This window comes from Ciconia boyciana, chromosome 10 (genome assembly GCF_034638445.1).
Source record: "Ciconia boyciana chromosome 10, ASM3463844v1, whole genome shotgun sequence".
NCBI lineage: Eukaryota > Metazoa > Chordata > Aves > Ciconiiformes > Ciconiidae > Ciconia > Ciconia boyciana.
The window spans coordinates 16,018,273-16,043,487 of NC_132943.1; the positions used below are offsets into that span (position 1 = coordinate 16,018,273).

A 25,215-nucleotide genomic window follows, 5' to 3' on the forward strand; every position below is an offset into this window, starting at 1 on the left:
GTCTGTGGGGGCATCTGCCAGTGACTGGAAAACAAATATCATTTTCTCCTTGATGCATTATACAGCATAAAATAGCAAAAGAGAGAACTAAAAGCAATGGCCCATCCAGTCTGGAAGTATGCAGTACCAAATGCTTAAGATACAGGCATGTGAAACTTTAAGTGTACAGCTACAAAACAGACTGTCCACCAAAATAGCTTTTCTCTAAGTCATGATAGTTAGGATATGTTTTATGTGCTAGAGCTTGAGGTTTACAGCCTTTTCCCACTTCTGCTACTCCCTAGTATTTACTGCTGGAATTCTCATATAACCAAAAGGAAAACATACCAGGATGGATTTTCTTCTGGCAGACGTAACTGTAGTTCCACTGAAGCTTGTGCATCCTTTCAGATTTATACCAGCTGAGCACCCCTAGCCTGATTTCTAGCTCTATACAGCCTTTCTTTTCCAAAGTTGCGGTGACAAAGGGGCCATCTAAACATGAGTAGATCATCTCTGTTTGCATCAGCCCACATTATTAATGGCTGAATCTTCACATCTTTCCTTATTAATTTGAAAAAGGTATATCTGGCCTCCAGCCAAAATGACAGTCAAGAAGAAGCAAAATACTTAGGAAGAAAAAGTTTGTGATGAAGAATGAGTTTCTAGCTGTGCCAGTTCACTGACAACATATTAGTTTTATGTCTCTACCCCTTGCACCATCCTTTCTCTTCAAAAATACTCAGCAAACAATTCAGGGGAAGCAATTGGCATATTCCCTAATGAGACAAGATAAAGTGTCCTGTAATGATGATGACAGCAAATTCACTGAGTGAACTGCAGTTTGAGAACTTTGCAAATTGATCAAACCATGGTTCCTTGATTGCTTACTTAATCGCCTGTTACGGTGTCTCTCCTGACCCTCCATATCCCAGTTGCTTTTGTCAGCACTTTGGCGACTGAGGGACTCTATTAGCCCCTCAGGTTGTGAATAGTGGAAGAATAGGTTCTGGTTTGGGGATTTTATTTTATTTGCATTTAATATGTACTCTTGGCCAGCTATCAGAGGGAGAATTTAGAGATCTTCTGGACTCCTACAGTGCTTTCTACATCAGGCTAATGACTGTCAGGAAGAAGCTTTCTTAATTCTGTTTATTATAGGACGGATACTAATTAAAGCACTGTCTCACCAGGTGCTGTGTACCTTAAGCAGCTTCTTAACTTTGGGAAAGGTAATGTGTGCATATTTAGCACTTAGTGATGTTCTGCCTGCTAAAGATGTCTGGTCAGGAAAGAAGCGTATGAGGGAAAATCATATTTTGGTGAGTGGTACAAGTGATTGACTGGTGAGACTCTTAATTCATAGCCAGTTTGGGATTGGAGTCCCTAGAACTGTGATTCTATTTTGTTGGCAGAAGTGAAGAAATGTCCAAATTTCATTAAAATCTGAGTGATGAACTATCTTACAGCATTATTCAGAATAATAGTCAGACAAGGCTACTTCAGGCTGGCCATTTAAGCCTTTCTGAAATTTGTTTCATTAGAGAAACTACTTTTAGGGAATGAGGGGAAGGGAGGGATGTGAGTTCATGCATGCACAGGAGTGGGCATGAGGAACTATTCCAGCTAGTGCAGAGCAATTACTGCCTTCTGCAGGAGAGGCTGGGGCTGCATTTCAGAAGTGCCGAGGAAGTGCTCTCCCTGCGCTCGATCTTCAAACCTCCTTGAGTTCTTTCCAGATGAAAGGCACTGGGAACTTTGCAGTTGTATTTACAACCTCGACACAGCAGATCTTATGCCATATCAAGTTTAACTGTACTGCTCTGCTGCCTGAAGAGTGAGGGGCTTGGAAAAAAGATTTGCAGTGGCTAACAAATGGGTTATTCACAAATTCCCCTGAGTATCTCCCAATCTGTGTAAGTCCAGTGTTTGCTGTATAATGATGTACGAATATGCCAATAGTAGCTAAACGTGCTCTTAAAATTAAGAGGTAAGAAAAAGATAGATTTGACCTCGCAGCAGCCAAAGATGATGTCCAAATATATTTCTGTGTGTTCTGCTACTGGTAGCACTCAAAAGCTTACTTAAAGATTAGGGGTAATTCTGTTTGCTTGCATTTCCATTACTGTGTCTTCCAAATAACTCCATCTCATAGGAAGAAAAAAGGAAGTCTTGATCTATCTGTTAAGTCAACGTGTGTTTTTTATGGTATTTACTGACAATTAGTTGAACAATCATAAGCTGTTACAGAGAATAACCTTGTCTGTATAATCAGGTAAGTGTTTAAGTAGGTGGAAAGAAAAATCAATCCTCCTGCAATGAGATTTAAGGTTACTGTTTTTCAAGATCCAGGATCGTACACGTGACTTTTTGATATCTCATAAATGCCTCTCTGGAGAGATTTTCTCTTTGCCTCATGTGAAGTTACGATATCTTGCCTGAAAACATGCCTCAAATACAAGGAACTGCACTGACCTGTGGGAGTTTTTCATCCTGTTCTTGCTCTTGGTGACCTGCTGTGCTTGTTTTATTAACCACTTGGCATTTTCATGGGCACTAATCCCCCAAAAGAAGAATATTCATAAGCAGAGAGGAAGAGTTGGTTGTATAAAAAAATGTCTATAGCACAAAATTGTCACCCAGGATGGAGACCATATCTGACCTTGAGTTTTTCTGCTAAGGAACAGTGGCTTGTTTTCACTTGTGCAGTAGACGCTGCTAGGGGCTTGTAGTTACCTGTTAACAATATCCTTCAGGGAAGCTGAAGACTGGCAAGAATACCTGTCTTCTGTATTGACAAGGCTTGAGCATATGCCTACGTAGTAAATCGTGTAGACGTGTGTATGTATGTATGTCTTTGAAATATCATTATGTGGATGCATATATCTATCACTCCATAGCTAGATGGTGGCACATTTGAAAGTTCATATCCATTTACTTAAGTATTTACATACTTTAATCCACAATAAGGCCAATACTCATTATCTTTAAAGCCAGACTATATTAAGTTCAAAGAAGTAGTTAAGTACATGCCTAATTTTGACCATGGACTCAGGGCCAAATGCAGTAAACTCTTTCACTAATGCTAATCAGCAGTACACCAACAGTTTATATTATGATAATGATTAAAGCAGTGCTCATGTATAAAATGTGTCTGTCTGTTTTCTCCTTGTTTACGTGATACAATCTCTCTCTTTTTAAGCTATCTATGAACAATCTTGTGAGGCTTACCGACACCAAGGGAAGATGTCAGGTTTCTTCTACATCGACTCTGATGGAAGTGGACCACTTGGACCACTCCGTGTTTTCTGCAATATAACAGGTAATGACCTAACCTTGTCTTTGGTGCTTTGTGTCGCCTCTAATGTTACTGGCATTTCTTTCATTGTACTACTAAAAGGACCCCACAATCATGGATGTCTCAGTAGTGGGAAAAAGAAGAGAATCGGTAGTAACTGAGGTTCAACTCTGAGATGTTTCCTTAAATAGGATCCATGTAAAAGTGATTTTTAAACTTTAAATTTGAAGGACTCACCTTGTATTGTTGCTAAGTGGTATTTACAATGGTATTTGCACCTTTTAAAGGGCACTGCTGATGTATTTTTCATAATATCATAACTTTTAATGAGATGTTTGTATTTTTTACTAAAGATGTAGAAACTTAGAATTCAAACCTTCTTTTGTAACTGTGAATGGTTTCTCTGCTTTACTGGAATACTAGATCTGGGAATGATTATTAAAACTCCTTGCACTAGCTAGCTGTAAACCCTTCCAGTCTGATTTAAGCAGGAATACCACCCCTCATACGAGTGTGCTGCCTTTGATGTCCCAGGGAATAGAACCCTGATCATCCTGGGTATCTGTATGGAGGAGAAGGCATGATGCCCTTAGGAGGAGGGACACCAGAGAGACAGGTAGCAGAGCAAGAGCCTGGCAAGGTGACGTGTTGGTTGAGACTTCTCAACCTTACAGTTCTGTAGTTTTAAAATAAAAAGTGTTTCAAATGAATATACCTGTCTGGCGAATTCTCCCCTTAAGTGGGTCCTATTTTGTGTATGGGACTGTCATGCAAGGGTATGAGAAAAACAGAAAGGCTGGAGCATCCTTTCTGCTTTTTGTTTCTGAAATGGAGAGGAAATTTCCTAGACTGTCTCCTGTTTGGCATTTTTTTGCTTCCTGTGGCCAGGTGCAGATGAAAGAATATTTCATTACCGCTTCTAAGTTGCTAATTCTGGTTGAGCTACTTTGCCACATATCACTTCCATGCTCAGTCCTGAAACCTGAGGACTCAGGATATTCATATTTTATCCTTAATCTCCTTGTACTTAAAGTGTCTCAAATTAAATTTTCATTTTGATTTAATTGGGCAATCATTATGTTAATTAAATGCACACCAGTTAATTATTAAGTATGTTTTTTATTCAAGTGTAACAAATATTTAATAAGATGTGTCGCCTTCGCTGTTGCTGAATCTCGTAAGAACTGAAACAGAGTTTCACCTTTCTGTCTGAATATCCTTCCTTAATCTCCAGTATGGGAAATGTGCTAATTTTTATTATTTATAATATAAATATGTGTGATGAAAACATTTTCAGTGCTTTTTATGTGTGCTGAAGAAGTAGGATTTTTGACAAACTCCTTGCAGAAAGCATCTTCTTTCCTCAAATAAATTTTATCTGGCAGAAATCCAGAAGGCATATACCTATCTTTCTCTCTATCTGTAATGAACTTGCTGGCATTCTTATTTTGTTTTGGTTACGAGAAAAGTGGAGGTGGGAAAAACTGACAGAACCTTCTAGCCTGGAAAACTTTTTCGTATTTCTTCTTTTCCCCTAGATGTCTCATTTGAGGCAGGGGAAGGTCATTTGTCACAGGCATCTCTATTATTCCTATTGCATAAAAGAGCACTGAGGCACAGAAAGAAATTACTATTTTACAGTTGTGCAGAGAGTTTGAGGTACAATTGGGTTATGCTTCCGTATCATCTAAATATGGTTTGGGTCCCTTAATCACAAGAGCTTCTTTTCTCTCTGGGAACACACCTTATTGTTATGCTGATAAAAATTGTTTACAGTAATAGATTAAGTGCAAAGAATGGAAAAAATAACTCAACTTTATGTACACAGGGATGGATTTGGAATTTGTTACTCTTTTCAGGTACTGCTTCTGCAGTTTTCTGAAAGTGTCAATATTCAGGGAAAGTCAAAAAATGTAATTCTATGTTGTTATATTAGGAACATACAAGGAACAGAGACAAAAAAGTCATTGTTCAGTGACATAAATCCATACAACACCTCCTGTGAATGGAAAAATGTAGATGGTCAGAAGTGTGGATGGCTTGTGTGTATGGGGAGACTAAACAAATTAAAAGGATGGTGGAGGGAACTGTCACAGGAAAGCATGGAGATCGTGTGTGGCATAGAGAAAGCGAATAGGGATTGATTCTTTTTCATCATATAGGAGCTAAGGAACAGTAAAATTATTAGATAACAGGATTTGGGGGTTTTTTGTTTGTTTTCTTTTGCCTGATGCAATGAATAATTCAACTTAAAACTTATTACCACAGGACATCAAGGAGGCCAATGTATCAACAGAGGGAAAAAAAACAGGCTGGAAAAAGCCCCGATCTTGTCTGTTATATTCACAAGGTGCAATTAAATGTGGAGGTTTAGTTGCAGCTCCCAGCTCAGGCAGCTGTGAGGCAAAGATCACTGGAAAATGGGAATGAGTTTCAGGAAAACCTTTTGCCTTCCCTCGCTTCCCTGTGTATCTGTTCGCCTTCAGAGGCAGAGGCGGGCTCCTGGGCTAAATGGAGGTTTGCTTTTACTCAGGTTGGCAGTTCTTCTTTTTGTATACAATTCAAGAAGAGGTAACCTTTTTGTTTGCAAAACGTGTCCAGGCTGAAGAATTTGGAGGCGGAATGGAAAATCCAGGGAAATTACTCATTTAGTGCTTTTAAAAGTAGAGGTGCAGTGAGCTAATGACTTTTGGGAATTACAGTGCCTTGAATCTGTGAAGGATGAATTCAGAGAAGGAATCAGATCATCAGAAATTAGCAGCATCACTGCATTTAGAGAGCAGTGGTGTTCTTTAACGTTCACTTCAATTTGTTTAAAATTCTTTCTGATTTTTACCTGTTTAATTGAACAGATAGGGATCTTGTTTGTAGCCAGTTATTAACCAGGGCAGATTAACAACAGCTTTCTCACATACTGGTGTCTGGTCATAGGCATCCAAGGTGTGATGTGGATATGGGAAGTATCAACATTACACGTTAATTTATTGTGTCTATGGTCCCAGTGATTTCTCTGCAGCCTGTCAACTTTAACAGCCCACTGCTGAATAAAGATTCTGAAGAAAGCAGAAAATTGCGATTGTGTGTGTTGAGAGGGAATTGGACAATCATACAAAGACAAAGAGGGAGAGAGAATTAAGGGAAAGGAAATTTTGCAGGGAGAAGAAAAGGGGAAAAAAGTATTTAAAAATATAAAGCCAATATTCAGTATGGCAAGAAATTTAACAGTGGAGTGTCACAGGATATGTGCTGATACCAGAGTGGATAAATGTATTTATTCATTGTCTGGAGAAGTGGCTGAAAAAGCAAGGTGACAAAAATTGTAGACGACATGCTATTATTTAAGTTGGTCAAGAAGTGGGAAGAGTATGTGAAGCACTTTAGAAGGATCTTACCTTGAAGGCTGTTTGTTTCTAGTAAAAGTAAAATACGTTGTTGAAATAGGAGGTTGTCAGGAACAGTAATGTACCTAATTAAAGGCATAGAAAGATGTCTGTACAAAGAGAGGTTAAAAGTAAATAATCCAGGGCTATTTAGATTGAGAAGGCCCAAAGCGAATGGGCCTCATTGAGAGAAGGGATGTTCATTTGCATTTTATTGCAACAGGGATAAAGAGAGTTCAATGACAGCAAAAGACAACAAACTCAAAACTAGATTTAAAAAAAAAAAAGACAGCACCTTTTTAACGTAATGTTTTCTTCACTTTATACACCCATTACACATGCAAAGCAAAGTTACTTTGACAGGGAAACTCACTAGTTGTAACAAACAATGAGGAATCCACATCACATATGTGTGTTCAAGGGAAGAGAACCGCGCGTATGCACCCAAATCATGATCATATGTAGATGGATGCTATGAGAGGCACCATGAGGATTTGTATGGGTCCATGCAGAGATTATTATTTTGGGATGATTGCGTTCAGCACCGTGGGAACCTAGCTAGTCTGTTTCCAGGGCCATCTTCATGGGAATGTGAACTACCTCTGCTTGCTTTACCTAGGTTCTCTCATCATCCATAGTGCGCTATACCCACACTTTTTTGCATAAAGTACACAGAGGATGTATCCTGTCATGCTTTGGGCTAATGAACAACCACCACCAGCGCTGGGAAAGAAATGTTCACAATAGGCTGATTGTTTGATTATTAGCCCAGTTGAATTAATCTTCACTTCCCACTGAAGTGACTGATTACAATCAATACAGAAAATGGCTAATGGACCTTCTGAACCTCTGATCTGGCAGTCCTTCTATCATTGTAAGGCTTATTCTTTTTCTCTTGTTGCTTAGAAATCTATTGGTCTGTCTTGAGTACTACTTAAATGTTAATAATCATATTCTCCAGTGCAAAGTTTGTAGACATGCAATCTACATCCATGTACTTGTTTTGCTGCCCTGTATGGAAAGTGTTTTTAATGACCTTTCCTCACCTCCTCCAGAGTAAATTTTTACCCATGGTATCTGAAAGATTTGCTTACGATACACTTGAGTCATTCTGCCACCGTACTTCTTTACTGATGCTATTTTACTGTATGCAGACCCTGGGCTATCAAAGCAATAATGCTTAGAAATTGCCATGACAAGATCAGTGGATAATTTTGTCTTGGCCAGATACTTGTCCAGTCCTCAAATAGCTTGCCTTTTTTTTGTTTTCCTTTTTTTTTCCTCCAGGGGTGCAGACTGGGGAAAGATGAGTCCTTATCCTAGCTCTTGCTGCTAGTCCAAGATCTGTTTTTGAAACTGCCGTAATGAAAAAATCATTAATGAACAAAAATATATCTCTTCTTGTTGTGGATCATCTCTTTTTTGCAGTCTCCTCTCAAAATGCAAATATTGCCTATTTTTCAGATGCAAGAAAAGTAAAGCTTTATTTTCTTTCAGAAAACTGTATAGAAACTGTGTTTAAATCTCAGACAAAGTAAGGGATTCTAAAAAGATGTGAAGGAGATTGTCAAAGTTATTCTTGGCAATTTTTTATAAATTGCCTCTAGCCTTTTTTTTTTTCATTCAGCTAACAAAGATAGAGATTTTATTCTTCCATATAGTACATATTCCATGGCATGTAAGGAGGGTTGAATTCAGGAGGTTACAAGTTGTGTTTGTAGCTGAAGTGACTAAATACTTTAAGTGTCTGAATAGCCCCACTTACAATATGATATTTGGTCAGCTATTTGAGGAAAATACTGTAGCAGTTCAGCTTTACTCACTTTGCTGTGAACAAGGATCAGACTGGAGTAACAAAGAGACGGACTACTACAAAGCAGAGCTGGCTAAACCTCAGTCCTTGCCGTAGGGATCCCCATTGATGTTCCCAACACAATGGTGGAACTGGTGGTATTACTGCCCATGGCACCCACCTTTCCCTTTGTTTCCACACAAGAATCTCAGTTCATCTGCTTATATAATTTATTAATCCATTTTCCATAAGAAATCGTCTTGTTTTACTTTGTATAGCAATTACACAGATACAGAACTCACGATGTGATTCAACCCTTGTTACATTTCCTGTGGACTTGGCAGACTCTCACGTGGAAAGGAGGGCTGCCACCAGTTAGGCTGAGGCAATAACAGAGAGGAGAAGGAGGAGGAGGACGTCATGCACTTAATTCTGGTTTTATTAGCTGCAACTACGTAATTGTGGGACAAGAACTTAAATGGTGAAACTCCCTGAGATTCTCAGAATGAGCTAGATAAGATTTTACAGCTTTGAACTTCTTAAGGAAGTTTTTGGAGTGCCTCTTTTGTTTGTTTGCTGTTTGGTTGGGGTTTAGTTTTTTTTTTTATGAGTGTACCTTGCAGCTTACTGTCTGTAATTGTGATGACTTTATCACTGGAGAAAACAATGAATGGGAATCCTTTACAAATTATTTACTACTTTTTAGATTAAAGACAGCTCTTAAAGATTTGCAGTTTATCCCCTCAACACTACAGGTCTTTTGGCACACTGTAGTTCTGACAATTTATACATTTCTGTTTTGAATTTTCATTAAGTATTCCAGAACTTCATAAAATGAAAAACCTTTAGTGCTTGTATTATGTCAAAGTCAAAGGCAGCTGAAAACAGCTGCCTTGCTGTTTTCAGCAAAATTGTTGCATTTCAGATGAGCATCACAGCAGCAGTTCTGCAGGCCTTCTTCACTGTCACACTTGCAGGAGGCCCTCAAGGAAGTTTTAGTACAGAAGAACATAACAGTAGATATTTTCATCTAGCCTTTACCTTTTAACCAAGGGTTACTGCAACTTAATCGCTCTCCTGCCACATTTGCAGTGCTCAGAAGTTAGAGGTAAGCTGTGACTCTTAAAAGTCACTCCAGCTGTCTCAGTTACAAGGGGTGGATCCATTTGCTCCAGACACGGGTGTCTGGTGCCATGTGGGAAACCTGCAGATGTCCTGCCCAGCCTCCTGATGCTGCATCAGAAGAATGGCAGGTCTCCTGTGGGCTCCACTTTTTTTCTGCCAGGCTCATGCAGATGTCTGAGCCATCACAAGGCATATGAAACAGCAGAAAAGTGATTATGTTGAGTCTCTCAAAACTCACCTTAGATGAAGGAGATGGCGTCAGAGAGGACTGCACTGTTGTTGCAAGTGCAGCAAGTGTAAGCACAGTGGAGAAGTGTCCATTTTGCGCTAAGAAGTAGTTCAGCGGCTGCCTCTTCAGTTTTTGGAGAGGAATATTTCTCACTGCTTGTTGTGGGTACCCTGTATTAGAGGAAATATGGAAATAGAAGATCATCAAGAAGGAGGCTGGCAGGATAATGGTTTGCCATCTCTGGGCTTCAGCACAACATGGGGGATGAGGCTGCAAGGGGTCACTGAAGAAGTGTCTCGTTCTCATCCATCAGAGCCGCCTGGCACGGTCAGTCTGCTGACAGAGACGCCTCAAAATGTGGGCTCAGAGTGAGCAAACTTCGTGCCTGGGGTGTGAGGGAGTCAGGAACCCAGCTCTTCCCTCTCTGCCAGGGCTGGGGCAGCATGTCTGTGGAGCCGGGGGTGTGGTGCCTTCCTGGTGCCAGCTACTGCCTGCCTGGAAGGATTTACAGACAGGGAACCGTTCCAGGCGCGGGCATCCCTGAGGGACGCACACCAGCAGGTGCAGTCTGCCAGTACCATCGGAGAGTGGGCTGCATGCAGGACTGGGGGGACAGGAACCTCTCCAGAACTGTTTCCATGGAAATGCATTGCAGTGCTTCTGCACTGGCTAGATGTGGCTGAATCAGAAACTAGGAGGAGGCTGATAAGCACAAAACAAGCTGCAAAAGCACATATTGCTGGGTCAGCCAGCAGATAAAAAAAAAAAAGGGTGGGTTTCATAGGAGACTCGGAAAACACCTGCTTGGAGTCAGTGAATTAAAGTTGTTTGCGATAAGAAATTGTCTTTTCATATTCTTTGAGGGGTGTGTGTTAGAGCAGCTGGGTTAAACTGACACTGCAGCTTGAAACAGTAGCGTGTTCAAGGAGGAGAGTCTGTCTTTTGCGTGGTTACTCCTGTAGTTACAGGTGCAGCTTTCAGGACAATATTTGGCATTCAGTGTAGAACACCATGAGACAAATGCATCATATGAGCTCTCAGAGCAATTTTTCTCTCTCTTATGTAGCATTTACCGTATGTTTGGCTTGTTGGCAATTTAATCAGTCTGAATAATCTTGTTTTGTGACAAATCTCCTAAATCACAAAGGAGTGATGCAGTTCATATGGGTGAAATGTGCTCCACAGAGATATTTCAAGTTGAAGAATAAAAATGAGAATTAGACAATACAGAACTCATTGAAAGCCAGTTTTCCAGCTGCTCTAATTTCCCACAATTTAATTTGTGGTCCGGCAAAAGCAACTTGGAGGCTTCCAGCAAGATGATAGAACTATGGGTGAGGCTAAACAGAGCGTCTAAAATGTGCTGAATGCGTTGCAGTCCCATGCTGTAAAAACATCTCCTAGGACCAAATACAGGCAGCATAATATCCTAGTAAACTGGACCATTAAATAAAACTGTGAAGTCATAAAGCTGTAGCATTACCCTGAAGTTAAAGCATTGTCACCTTTGAATTACGGAACAATTTAACAAGCATTTAGGAAATCCGCTTTTCGAGGCTGCATTTAACTATTCCAGGTTATACAGTAGAAGATGTGGCTGCCCTCTCCTACTGGGTTTTGAATGACTTTCAGCTTGTGTGTGGTTTGAAATTTTACCAAGCTGAGAAAGTAATAAAATAATAAAGTGGAATAATAGAAGGTAAAAATAAACAGTGACCTTTGCCTGGAGAACAGCTTTTTCATTCTCATTGCAAATTCACAAGTGCAGGGAGAGCTCATTAAATTGAGTAAACAGGAAAAAAACATATATTATGGACAGATGTAAAAAGAAAATTATAACTTCTTTGTTGAAATGAAGGAAAAGAGAGCCTTACCTGCCTAGTTTAACAGTTTCCAGATATGGAAATGGCTAGAAGGAGCCAGTGGCACTCAACTTGGTTTGCATCTATGATTACAGTGTCACTGCCTAAAAATATAATGAAAACAAAACCAAAAAGAACAAAGATTAAAAAAAAAAAACCAAACCCAATCCTCATATTGTGAAATAGGAACAGTATGTGAAGCCCCATTTTCAAAAGCCATAGACATAATCCTTGTAGAGGTATGCCTCTGCAAAGGCATATGCAAGTCATGGAACTAAATTGCAGGCAGCTGTTGCACTGCTTCCTAGCTGTAGGGATCTGTGTGCATGTCCAGATTGCAGCTACGTTTCTTACATAGGTCCTGAACCATGCCTGAAATGCAAGCTTCCAGATTGTTGTCAGTAGGCTTCAGAGTACATGCTGATCAAGCTGTAAGGGTATGATTCCTTGACCTCATTCTGAAGCAGGCAGCTGTATTCTGGGAGCAGCCCTAGCTAAACTTGTGCATATGAATTTGAGAAAATAGTATGATATTTTTCTAAATGCTTCCGGGTTTGAGGTGGAGAAAATGGTGCTTGAATAAAGCCCAAGAGTTGACCTGAATGGTGAGGGTCTTCAGAAGAAAGGTTGGGATTATTTTCATGTGTTTTTCTGATCTACGGAAGCAGGTGCACATGGTCTTGCTATTGTCTTGGAATGGTTCCAGAATTTACTGCCCTCCAGCTTTTAGTTACTTCTCCCTCAGTCAGCTGAGACGCAGGAGGGAGCAGTGTTGGCTCCCCTGCTCTGTCCAAAGCAAACTAAAGTTTAAATTGTTTTCAGGCTCATTTGCTGCATGTAAACCAAGGGGTGTCCTTTTGAAAGAAGGAACTTTCTCTGTTTTTTTTTTCACTGTGACGTGAATGTAATCCCTATTCTTCTAGCAGGTTGTGTGTGACTTTGTGCATGTTGCCTAGCCCCTTTACACCTCATGTCCCTCTTTCTAAAACAGAAGGACTTATTCTTTCCCTGGGAAGCGGGAAGAAGCGTGGCCAGGGAAGAAGCATGGCTGAGATGGTTGAATACATCTCTCTTCCTTTTCCTCCTCTAACATTGTTGTCCCCAGCTCTTTTGTCTTGCATCTGTGGTGTGTTGGGCCGCCCTTCTAATCTGAAGACTTCCTTTCAGACTCCAAGTTTTTAAAGCCTCTTTCATTGCCTTTTTTTTTTTTTTTTTTTGTTAAAAATAAAAAAGGTAGCAGAGAATGTGTTTCTCTGTGCTCTTTATACACCCACTGTGCATAGGGAAAAGAAACAAACTTTTGAATGGTGGTAGCTTTTGTCGTCCCAGAGGTATGCTTGCTGGTGGCTGTGACTTTCCTTTCAGTAGATCAGTGAGCCAAACGTATGTATGTTTTGAGAAGCTGTACTGATGGCTACCTTTACTTCAAAGATGGAGTATAGAGGGAATCTTTGAAGTGACCAGCAAAGCACAGATCTGATCTGTAAAAGTAATAAGTGTAACAGATCAGATATGTGTAGATTAGGAAATGTCTGAAATGTAACCCCGGAATTCTTCCCTTCTGCTATTACTTTTTTTAACTCTCTGTTTTGATGTACTTGTTGTATCAAAATCACTTTGAGTGCAGAAAGAAACTTGATTTGTTTTTCCTTTCCCTTTGCAAACTAGAGCATGGAAAATCTGCAGTTAGCTTCTCATTTCTAAAAGAACCTGTGGAGAAAAGCAGTTCTTGAATGTCAAAGTTCAGATCTCAGAGGGACAGCTGAGTGCTACAGTAATGATAAGAAGACCATTGAAAATTAATGAACAATCACAGAGGAAAATAAGAGAAAGACCTGTTGCATTGTCTGTCCAGCACACTTCTTAATGAGTGCTTGTCCCTAACAGTATGTTTGCTGATGTCTTGTCCAACCTCATTTCAAACATGTCAATTAATTACATTTCCAACACTTCTTGGGAAGACTGTTTTATGCTATGCTGCTTTTAACTATTTTTTCCTAGTAATCCTTCATTGCTTCTAAATTACTAGATCTTGATGCTTTTGGCTTTTCAAGTACCCACACAGCACCTTTCTGGTGCACAAGTACACACCCTGGAAAGCACAGTAGTGTTAAGCACTCTGAAACTTTAGCATTAGGCTGTTGTACTTCCTGAGCAGCACTGTAGCCACTATTGTAAGCATTGATTTTATTGCAATTTCTCAAAATTATGTTAATAAATCTCAGTGGGGAGGACCTTATGACTGCCCATCTGGAATTTCAGCAACCACTTCATTCCATCATCTCTTGGTTTTACATTTTGCTTACAGTATTAGCAACTTGATGTTTGTCTTTTTAGTAGATTTTTCAGTGAAGGCAGGGGTTAAACTTCTACCAAATTCAGTGAGAGGAAAGTTAGTTCATCCTCAGCTGCTTTTGAAAAATCCACTCTCTTCATGTCAGTCCTTGAGAGAACAAAAGAAAAAACAGAGAGACTCTGGCTGATAAGAATTACTGCTTTCAGATGTACAAGATGTGTGTTATGAAGTCATTGAATTATACCATGTTGGAAGCAATATATTGTGCAGGACTGTGCAGGGTATTGTGCTACAGTGTTGACTGTGATTACAACCACTGGGGCAAGTTTTACAAGCAATAAATTTGTAATATTTCTTGTGATTTTAATCTAACTTTCATGTATCACACATTGCAGCAGTGTTTCATTGAGCTCCAACTCAAAGGATCCACAAGCAGCACCCTGAACTCAACAAGAACCACAGAATTACAGATCTATGAGCAAACCCTTTCTGTCTACCATCACAGAAATGATGAGAGTGTTGTGAGTGAATGTATGGTTGTCCTTACAGTTAATGCCATATGTTACTGGGAGAGTAATTTCTCCGTAACTTGCAGCCAGGTCTTGGAACAGACCTCTTTAAATAGTCTCCAGATGGTTGTTGTTACTTGTCTGTCATCTGAATGCCTCCATAATGACAATCCATTAAATCATCTGAGTGTCTTTGCACAGATAGTCCATTTAGGATTTTTATACACCTATTGGAGTTCTGTTTAAGTAATCTGTGGGATATTTATGGCTCAACGAAAAATACAATGCATTGCGGTGGCCACAAAGCTACTGGACTCATCATGCCAGTGTATCGGGTAGTAACTGGAAAGCTCGTGCTCTGCAAGAACTCAGACCAGGTAATCTGGTAAAACCATCTAAATACTTAAATGCACAGGTTTTAAGATTGGTTTAGAAAAGAATCTGGTTCATCTTTATCCGGGGTTTCTCTGTTGAAGCATGAATAACAAAATAGAAAACTCTTGTCTAGATCTTGCCTCTTCCTCCATAACTGTCCATAGGTTTCTGCAAGTGAGATTGAAATGTTCCTCTCATCAGATGATTAAAATTTACTTCCTTACATTTTTGCCCTGTCAGTATCTTGTATCTTCCCTGGGCAAGCAGGGTCTTTGATAAAGAGGGAATTTACTGGATGTGACTCTTAATAACATTGTGGAGCACATGCAGGGCTCAGTCCTGTGAATCCTCATTAAAGAGATTGCCTTTTACTCTGGGTCAGCTCAGCAGATTGGCTGTTCAGGCTGTCCTTGTTATCTTGCCTGTTGCTATCTCACCAGAACCAGCTGGGAAACAGCCTCCCTGCTAAGCTAATTGCTTCTAATTGCAATGTTCTCCTTATCATGCCAACCTCAATGCTGGTCGTGAGCTGGGTGGTTATGGTGCAGGTTGTGCTTAAGCCTAGATTCTGCCTTCTGTCACCCAAGAAATCACTTGCTCTGCCAGTAAATGCAATGAAGGAGATGAGAATGGGCTCCCCAGCATGGAAAAGCATCAACATTTACAGTTAACTACAGATGCCGAGTCATATTGTCCTGTACATCCAAGCAGGGCATCACTCAGCTGATATGTATGTAGAAAAATCTGCAAACTGAGTAAAATGAGTGATCTGACTTCCAGCTAGGCAGTAAGAACATACTCTCAGTTTTAGCTTTCTGACAAGAGTTTATGGTTTCTATTCGTGGTGAGTTTGTGTGAGCTCATCAGCCGCAGTTCTCTGCTACCATTTGTTGTTGTAACAGCATGGGCTGTGCTCTCAGGTACAGCTGTGTTTGCAAAAAGTGAGTGTTACCACCCTGAGCCATATTATTATGTCTTTTCTCTCAGGGCCAAAGCCAGCTGAAAGGTATCTAATTTTCTTCAGGTACCTGGCAATAGAAGATACTGAAGATCTCCCGTGGTTCCCAGGAAGCTTGTAGTTTCTCTCTTGCTCGGCAGGCTCTGTAGTGTTTGCTCAGGCTGGTTGAGGGAGAAACAGCTCTGTGGGCTACGCTGACCTGTAACAGGTCTTCAACACAGAGTGACTGTTTCGGAGCCCAGGGTCCTGCTGATCCTCTTTCCAACACAGTAAAGCGTTAGATTTCAATTGTTTTTTTGTTCTCTGCTTGTTGCAAGCTTTTTGCTGTTAACTTCCCATTCAATCCGTTTTCGTTTAACAGAAGATAAGATCTGGACTGCAGTGCAGCACAACAACACAGGGCTAACCAGAGTCCAAGGAGCTGATCCGGAGAAGCCGTACACCATGTCCTTTAACTACAACAGCAGTGCGGAGCAGCTTGAAGCCATGATAAACAGCGCAGAGTACTGCGAACAGGAGGCAGCCTACCACTGCAAAAAGTCACGTCTCCTGAACACCCCGAGTAAGTGCCGTGATCCCAAATCTTTCCTTGTTAACTCTTATTGATTATACAGCAGCTACAGGCTGCACTGTGACTGAGGAGGAAAAAAAACAACAAACAAACAAAATGAATAGTAGCAATACAGAATAGAGTGAAAAGCCTTCTACCTTCTTGGATACTACTGTGCAGTGCCTGTCCTCTGATGCAAGAGGGTCAGAGCTCTGCAGGGGAGTTTCCACTGTGTAAGTTCATGTGTACAAAGGGTCTAAAAGATTCTACAATGGAAAGTACCACTTGGAAACTACAAAAGCTGTATTTAGCTGATGGTAAATGGATGTGTTTATTCATTTACAGTTTTTAACTGTATATTAAAGATAGAAAGCATCCAGATTGCTCCAGACTCTTATGATGTTTCTGGAGAGGAGGGATGTACCCTCTTCTGAGTCCCACAGCCCTGAATATGATTTTAAGGTGCTTGGTAGTAGAGTTTCTGGGGCAAAACTGATTTTCCCCTACTGATAGAAGGAAGAAGTTTTTTGCCCTGACTTAATGGAGCAGTAACAAGAAAGCAGATCAGTTTGTGTCTCTGCAGTAGCAAATCTCCAGTGGCTACTCAGGCTGGCTGCCTTCCACTCAACCCTCTCTTGGGGTTGGGATTTTATGTTTGCTTAGCCAGAGAGATTAATGCGATTAAGGGCAGGGTTCTGAATGTCTTCCAAGTCTCATCTGGTTACTTGTAATGTCTGTATGGTCCTGGTGATTCTTGGATTATTAGCAACTCCTAAATTTGGTAATAGGTTAGAAGAAATTCCATGGAAAGCCTTAAAGGGAGCTTGCAATGGGAGTTCCTATTGTGTTAAAAATGCATTGCCTAATGAGATGTATCAAAAACCCACCTGGTTCCAGCAAAGTTACTATAACACTGAATGTTTATAGATCCAGTAATCAGATGCCTTACAGCCAGTTTATTTTTAAAACCTGTGAATTATGTCTTTTGTTATCATCAGAATTTACCAGCCAAGAACTGCTTGTATTGCTAATCATTTTTTAAAGAATGAAATCTTAATATCAGCATCCAGGGTAGAGCACAAAGGGAAAACAAAATACAGGCGTAACTGCTCATCAAGAGAGGAATTAATGTCTTACAAATACTTTCAGTGTTGCTGGCTTCTGTATCTCACACCACACTTGACATGTTATAAAGATATAATCACACAGTGATTATTTCTGAAATAATTTTTTAAGAATGAAGGCCACAATATTACATCAGGTCTGCATGTGTTTACTTTTACACATTTCTGTGAGGTACTTGGTCATGCGCATGCAGAAAGGTACACTATGACTGCATTTTGAGATACCTCTTGTATGTGGTGCCTCTATAAAGCCAGGGACACTTCTTAAGGATCCAAACCCATTTCTCCTTAAAAAAAAAAGTGATAATCTTGTGTAAAATGACAGTATATAAACTATCCTGCTTCAGGGCTAAAGCTGTCTACCAACTGGCAGACCAGCTAAGACAATTCCTGACAGGCAGCTCTTTCTCCACTTGTCCAGGACCAAAGTTGCGACTCTGAGTCCTCAAAGGAGAGGATGCAAGGATGGTGTCCAGCAGCCCGGCTCATACCCTTGCAGCTGCTGCAGCACCACTGTGGTCCTGACAGTTGACTACACAAGAATTGCATGACTTATAACTCTTTAGTACAGCTCCAGCTGATAAATCAGAAAAAATTACAATCCAGTGCTATGCATGTGGCAGACACTATCATTTTTTCCTCTTTTTTTCCTCTTTTTTTATGCTTTTTAATTACACTCTCAATTTTTCATCCTGAACTTTCTCAGTAGCCTAAGGCTGTAAGTTTGGTGAGATGTAGAACATGCTCAGAAATAATTGTTTGAGTTTCTGAAATGACAAGATATGGGTAACAGTTTGTTCTTAGCTGAGTATTAAGTGTTGTTAAATAGTAGAAAGACATTTTTTCCCCAAAAGCCTTAAATAGCACTACTATTTGATACTCGTCTGGAGGTGAACTGCTGCTGTATTACAGAAGAGCCTAGAGACCTAGTGGTGCTGAACACTATAGGTGTCTTGAAGAGTTCTAAGATTTAAAGAATTTCTATTCCTAAACTTGAAGATGAGCTACAAGTGTGAATAATCCTAGGGCGTTTTGGTAGACTCACTGCAGAAGGTTCTCATCTGTGTTGTTTATGCCCAGAAGTAACTGGAGGGAGTTTGATTTGGGGTCAGAGCAACAGAACAAAAATCAAAACTCTTGGGTTTTGTTTCTTGATTAGGCCTAGGCTTTTGGATGCCTGAAGCACTATGTTCTCTCTGTTGCAAGGGTATCATAATGTGTAATTATGGTTAATGAACTACAGTTCAGGTCTTCCTTCAGAAGTCAGTATACAAATGCACAAGTATTGATGACAATGACAATGCTGCATTCATAGGCCAGCAGGAAACATTACATGATCTAATCCAGCTGCCTGAATATCACTGCTCATTAATACCTCTGGACTGAGCCCAGCGGTGAATGCTTGATGGAAGGGCATCTCCCAGAGGTATATCTGATCTTGACAGAGCTATAAAGGTTCCCCTTCCTGCAAGGAATCTAATCCATTTCTGAGCTTCCTCTAGTTTGGGGTTTTGGTCTTTATTTTTTTCCAAGGAGATGGAACACATTATTAGGTTATCTCACCAACACCCCCGATCCTTTTCTTCAGAATCTAAACACTATCACGTTCACAGAGAAGCAATAAAAAGGTTTCTCTTTCCTTTTGCATTTGTAACGTTACTGTCCAGCAAAGGTATGTATTGTTACATAGCAACTTTGGCTTTCACAGCTTTGACATGAGGGAAAAAAAAGAAAAAAAAAATCATGGTCCTGGGAAAGGGACAAACATGGCACTATGGGCTGCCCCAGATAGAAACCAAGGGAGGCTCCTGGCTTGCATAAAATGGTTCCAGTTTATATCAAGGAATTTGTCTTTCTTCTCTTCCTACTACCTCTTGCCCTGAAGACATAGGCACATCCCCAGCGGGTGTGATTCAGCATAGTCTCCCCATTGAGTTACTTGGATTTACATCTGCAATGTGTCAGACATGCAATCTGGCAGTTGGCAAAGGAGTTTACTCATCTCCGCCTCCTGCTGTCTGGAACAGCCTTATCGGTTCTCACTGTCATACTACGGCTTAGCTGCAAGCATGTCTTTGAAAACTAAAACTAAATTGCCCTGAACTGCATTTTGGTACATCTCTGCCATCAGATAGATTTTCAGGAGGTTTGTGAACATCAGAATAGATGTCTGTTCATCAGAGGAGTAGCTGGCTTTCTCATGATGCTGGCGAATGAAACTTATAATTTATGACCAGTAATTGCAAGTCTCTTGTGACTTCTCCATGCCTGTTGAAGAGACACCCACGTAACCGGAGCGAATCTGACAGTTGGCATTAATTAGGAAAGTCATCCACACTCAGCAAAAGATTGCAGACTTTACCACTGCCTCATCCCTAGAAGCACAGACCAAGACAAGCTAGCAGGAGACGGGTGGGGGTGGGCAGGAAGCTTGGACTACCTCTAAATGTGCTGTCTGTATTCTGGGAATGTGAAAAGAAATTTAGGCCCCTGGGGCTCTGATTTCCTTTCTTTGTGGAGCATTTCAGGTAATACATAGGAAAAGGGTTATGTGTACAAGGATAGGTGCACGTGTGCGCATGCACATTGAATTAAACCGTTAACATACAAGATGTTTGAAGGTACGAAACCACTTTATTAACGGAACAAACCCTCGGCTCTGAGTGAATTAGCTCAGTTTTCTAGAAGCAGTGGGTGTACTCAAAGGCTTAACATTTGGGAAGCTGCCTCACGTCCGCGATATCAAGGACTTAACACAGTGACAGCTGTATCGGTGGCAGGATAGCTTGCTTTACAATACTTGGCTGACAGTCTGTCAAGTTCATAGCACATTTGTGTAGGCAGGGACTGAGAAAAGATCAGTCCTAGAGCAAAATCAAAGAAATAGGAATGTCTTTAGGTGGTGTTTTCTTCCTGCCTTCTTCCTTATTTTTCTCTTTCCAGTAGAATTCCCACGCCACATTGCCTCAAGCCTTGATTTTAAACATCCATCCTAAACTACGCACCTCTTCCCTGAACTTTCTGCCTGTCCCTCTTAAGATCTGTCAAGTCCCAGTATTATATGACTTGCACTCAGGTGTCCACCTCCTCTTCTCCCCTCTGCCTCCCAGCTAGACCTGTATCGCGGTGCCGAACTGCACCACGTACCGTCTCCAGGTCTGTGACCCCTTATGCCAGACAGCTGTTTGCCTTCACCTGTGAACATTTGCATTTTGTACCTCTATTATTGGGGGAAAAGATGTAGTGCTACCTCACAGCAGGGAGTGTGTCCTAATTTTTGAGTTTATACTTTAGTTTAGACTTAATTCTGCTGCTGAGACAGATCAGTGGTGTTTTATCTATGCCCTGTATGTTGCTAGAGCTCTTCATCTGTGCAGGACGTGCACCTTTTTGTGCATCTTTAGTTCCAGATGAGATCCCCAGTGATGTCAGAGCATAAGATGCTACGAATGTCCTGCAGGGTCCTGCCTCCAATAGTGGCTGCTGGAGAGATGCAGCTTAGGGTGAGTACACAAGTCTGGATTTCTTCAGCACATCCCTCCAAATGTTCCCGTCACCCACATTTGCTCTATTAAGGGCATTAGACTTTATGCCATTGCCAATCCCTTTTAGTATCCACTATGGATCTGGTGTTCATAAATTTGTCTAATCACTTTTTGAACTTTATTATATTGTCTGCCTCTGTAGCCTCCTAGGAAAGCAAGTTCCAGGAGTTCCCTACTTGCTGTGTACAGAACTACATTTTTTACATGTGTTTTAAACTAATGTTTTACTCAGTGCATTGAGTTCTGGTATTGCAGGATGTGGTGAATCACAGTTCTGCACTCATCCAGTGCTTCTGTAGTCCTTTTAGTTGCCCTTCTTGGACATTCACTAGCTCTAGTATTTTTTTCACCAGAAGTGACCCACAGTGTTTGAGGCATGGTTTGCACCAAGGTTTCATATAACGGGGGCACCACTTTTTAGAGAGCAGTATAAATCTTTATGGAGAAAGGAGTGTGAAACTTGGGTTCTGATAAAGTTTTTTATATAAATGTACCATGAGGTGATATAAAATGACCCATAACAAGCAGTCATTTACCATTGGGGTTTTGCTCACTGTTATTTTATGCCTTTCAAATATCATTCCCATTTTATCATTCCAGGTACTTTAAATTGTTATTGCATTACCAGGAGACTATTTGTAATTGCACAAAATAATGTAGAACAGGGCAGTCCGCCCTCAAAAAGTGGTTCATATTGAAGGGAGTGGTGGATAGGTGGCAGGTGTAGATTGTATGTTGTAATTATTCTTGGGTAATTAGGATCCTTTTCTTGAGAATGATTGACTTGCTATCTGGCTTTCCACCACCATACCTTGTCTCTCCCCTCCAAAGTGGCAGTGCTGACAGCTTCTCACAAGCACAATTTTAGATAACTTGTGCTATATTTAAAGACTTTTGAAGAGAGTTTGCCATTGTAATACAACATGCCCCCTTACTCCCAGGGAGAGATTTAGAGGCCATTTTTAAAGATACTGTATTGTTAGTAGTAGTGATTAAAATGCAGGTGGTCTAAGCAGAATAAAAAAACTGCTGCATGGGGGATGTAACTTGGCATCTAACATGCATGCACCTATGAGTAATGGAAATATCATTATCCCAGTTTCTGACCCTTTACTCCCCTTGCCACATACAATTCCTCCTAAATGACAGTGAGGTAAAGCGTGCTATAGCTGGCGAGGAAGGAATGGCAGCTGCTTGCATTACTTCTCCTCTAGTCCCATTGCGCTCCTCTTGAGATTGCAATGCAGCCAAGAGGCCAAGCGATGAGAAAAACATGGGAAGACATCCTTGCTCGGTCGTACACTGTGAGGCTTCTAACCCAATGGGAGGAAAGCATGCTCCCTCCTTGAACCCCGCTGCAGGAGAGGACAGGCTTAATGCTACCCTTAATGCTACCTGGCATACTTCTGGAGTGACACCAGAAGGGCACGAGTCTCTTGGGACTACTCCAGTGAAAACTGGAGCACCATTATCTGTGTTTGCTTTAGACGCAATATGTCAGGTGAATTGCAAAACACTTCTCAAGGTGGGGACTGATAGAGTGGTTAGGAAGGAGCTTGTATGGGTAACTCCTGTTTGCTTCTGTGGAATATGTCCTTCATACTTCTGCTGTCACTGGATATTTCTGTTGGTTTTTTGTTGTGGGTTTTTTTGCCTCCCTTAAAAAAAAAAAATTAAGTCTAAGGAGCAATTCTGGAATTACACTTCTATTATTTATTTTTTTTAAGAGACCTTTTACAGTTTACCTAGAAAACAAATTTATCAGTCCAAACTGAATAGATCTACGGTGTTTTACTGACATGCAGAGTACCTCTTCCAATACACAGGAAGCTTGTACAGGGGTATTAATGAAGACATGTAGGACAGGTGAATGAAATGTAAACCTAGACAACAGATTTTGAGCCTGAAATCTGGAATTCATTGCGTGAACTGTTATTGGTGGTGCTGTGAAGTCAGTGCTGTGAACTGATGCTGTAAGATGTTTGCTTAACTTCTGTGATCTGTTAGATTGGGACTTTGTTCCCAAAGAACTTCTGTTTTGGAGTGAAGTTGATGGTATCTTTTGCTCAACCTGTTGTCCTGGGATAGAGTTAATTTTCTTCCTAGTAGCTGGTATAGTGCTGTGGTTTGGATTTAGGATGAGAATAATGTTGATAACACACTGATGTTTTAGTTGTTGCTAAGTAGTGCTTGTACTACTCAAGGACTTTTCAGCTTCCCCTGCTCTGCCAGGTGCACAAGAAGCTGGGAGGGGGCACAGCCAGGACAGCTGACCCCAACTGGCCAAAGGGCTATTCCATACCATATGGCGTCATGCTCAGTATAGAAACTGGGGGGAGTTGGCTGGGAGGCAGGGATCGCTGCTTGGGGACGGGCTGGGTGTCAGTCAGCGGGTGGTGAGCAATTGCATTGTGCATCACTTGTTTTGTACATTATTATTATTATGGTTATTATTTTCTCTTCCTCTTCTGTCCTATTAAACTGTCTTTATCTCAGCCCATGGGTTTTACTTTTTTTTTCCCCCAATTCTCTCCCCCTCCCACGGGGATTGGGAGAGGGTGAGCGAGTGGCTGTGTGATGCTTAGCTGCTGACTGGGTTTAAACCACAACACCTGTGAAACCTATGGGAAAGTATAAGTGCTTATAGCTCAGTAATGAAGAAACCTTGAGTTCAGGGAAATTCTGTAGTCCAAAGAAGAGTTTCAAAATGGATAGTTTTGAGACGTGTGCCAGAGCCAAACATGTCCTAATGATACCTCTGACTTGAGAGACACAGTCATATAAACTATTCATACACACAGGAAAGAATTACACCATTTTTTCAGGCTATCCCAGCCAGCATTCTCTTAATCACAAGCAGTGATACTCTTTTTTAAATTGCAGGACTCAGCATATTGTGAACAATAAATAAATAATGGCAATTAGAAACAAACAGCTAATCCATGGCTTGTTGTATTAATGGGTCATTAGCTATGACAGCAACCTGTCCACCATTCAAGAAAGAAAGCTGTACTGCTGCCTGAGCAGAAAAGTGTGCCTTCTCCCTCATTAGAGCCACAGCGGGGAGCGTGTTCTCATCACACTTCTATTTGTCTGCTTCATTTGGCTGTCCTACTTTGAGCATCTTGGGCTCCATTAGACTCAAACTGTCTTACTGACATTAAACTAATTTCTCCATCAAATTTGGGCCAGTGCGGAAAGTGATGTTTTCTGATTCTGGGGAATAGAAGATATAAATCATAGCGGTGGAAGAGTTCTCAGCTGACCTCTTCTACCAAGATGCCATGTGAGTGAAGCAATAGTAATTTACATTTCTACTCACAATATCTTTGAGGATAGCAGAGCATCGGGGTCTGAAATCTCGCAGTTTTACGTGTGTTTTGGGTTCATTTGACTCCTGGTTTAGATCTGGAGAAAAAAGTATGTGCAAAATAAGGCACTTGCTGAAAAAAAATCAGATTAAATGGAGCAAATGAATGGGACAGAGCCTATATGCTTTGATTTTGCTTTAACTAGTCTCACCTATCCAGGAGGACAGAGGTATTAAGAGGCTATACACAAAGTGAACAATGGCATAATTTAATTATATAGTGTAATTAGAAGAAAAGAAAATGTAAGCCTGTGGAAAAAGGAGTCAAGTTTTTACTCTATAGATTGGGTTAGACTCAGATTCATTGCTTGTAAATCTTAAGTTCAGAAATTTTACCCCCTTTACAGTGTGAAGATAGCCTATGGGAAATGTATTTTCTGTTTTTGAAAGTGTGAAGGCAGAGACAGGCAAAAAGAAACAATGAGGATGAGCTGAAGGCTGTATTTTCAGATTACTTTGTGCTTGGTGTTCAAACAGCAACAGAACAAGAGCCTTCCCTAAGAGTATTTAGTTCAATGTTTTGCTTATGTGAACCATCTGATGTTAAGGGGAGCATAAAAGTAGCTCTTCTAAGTGTCTGTTACTCTCTTTTGTACAAAAACCCAAAATGCAGAGGGTAAGCAAGCATGCTTGGAGAAAACGTCTCCAGACGTTTGGGGAAAAAAGTTGTGTACTGCTTCCCCTCCCAAGAATCATCTAAAAGCAACTGAGAATTATTTACCTCCCCCCAACCCAGACTGATTTGGGGAGGATCAGATCTGACTGAGGCTTGACAAGTAGCTAGAAATATGTGGTGACCTGAAAGAAAACAACCCTTTTAAAA

General features: G+C 40.7%; 1 protein-coding gene across 1 annotated transcript in view; it reads left to right on the top strand.

Moving 5' to 3' along the window:
* Positions 1 to 25,215, top strand: part of CNTNAP5 (contactin associated protein family member 5) — a 293,622-nt gene that overhangs the window by 191,289 nt on the left and 77,118 nt on the right. Inside the window, exons 12-13 of the mRNA XM_072874139.1 lie at positions 3,182 to 3,301; positions 16,165 to 16,365. Coding sequence (XP_072730240.1) covers positions 3,182 to 3,301; positions 16,165 to 16,365 — 321 coding nt within the window. The remainder of the gene's footprint in view (positions 1 to 3,181; positions 3,302 to 16,164; positions 16,366 to 25,215) is intronic.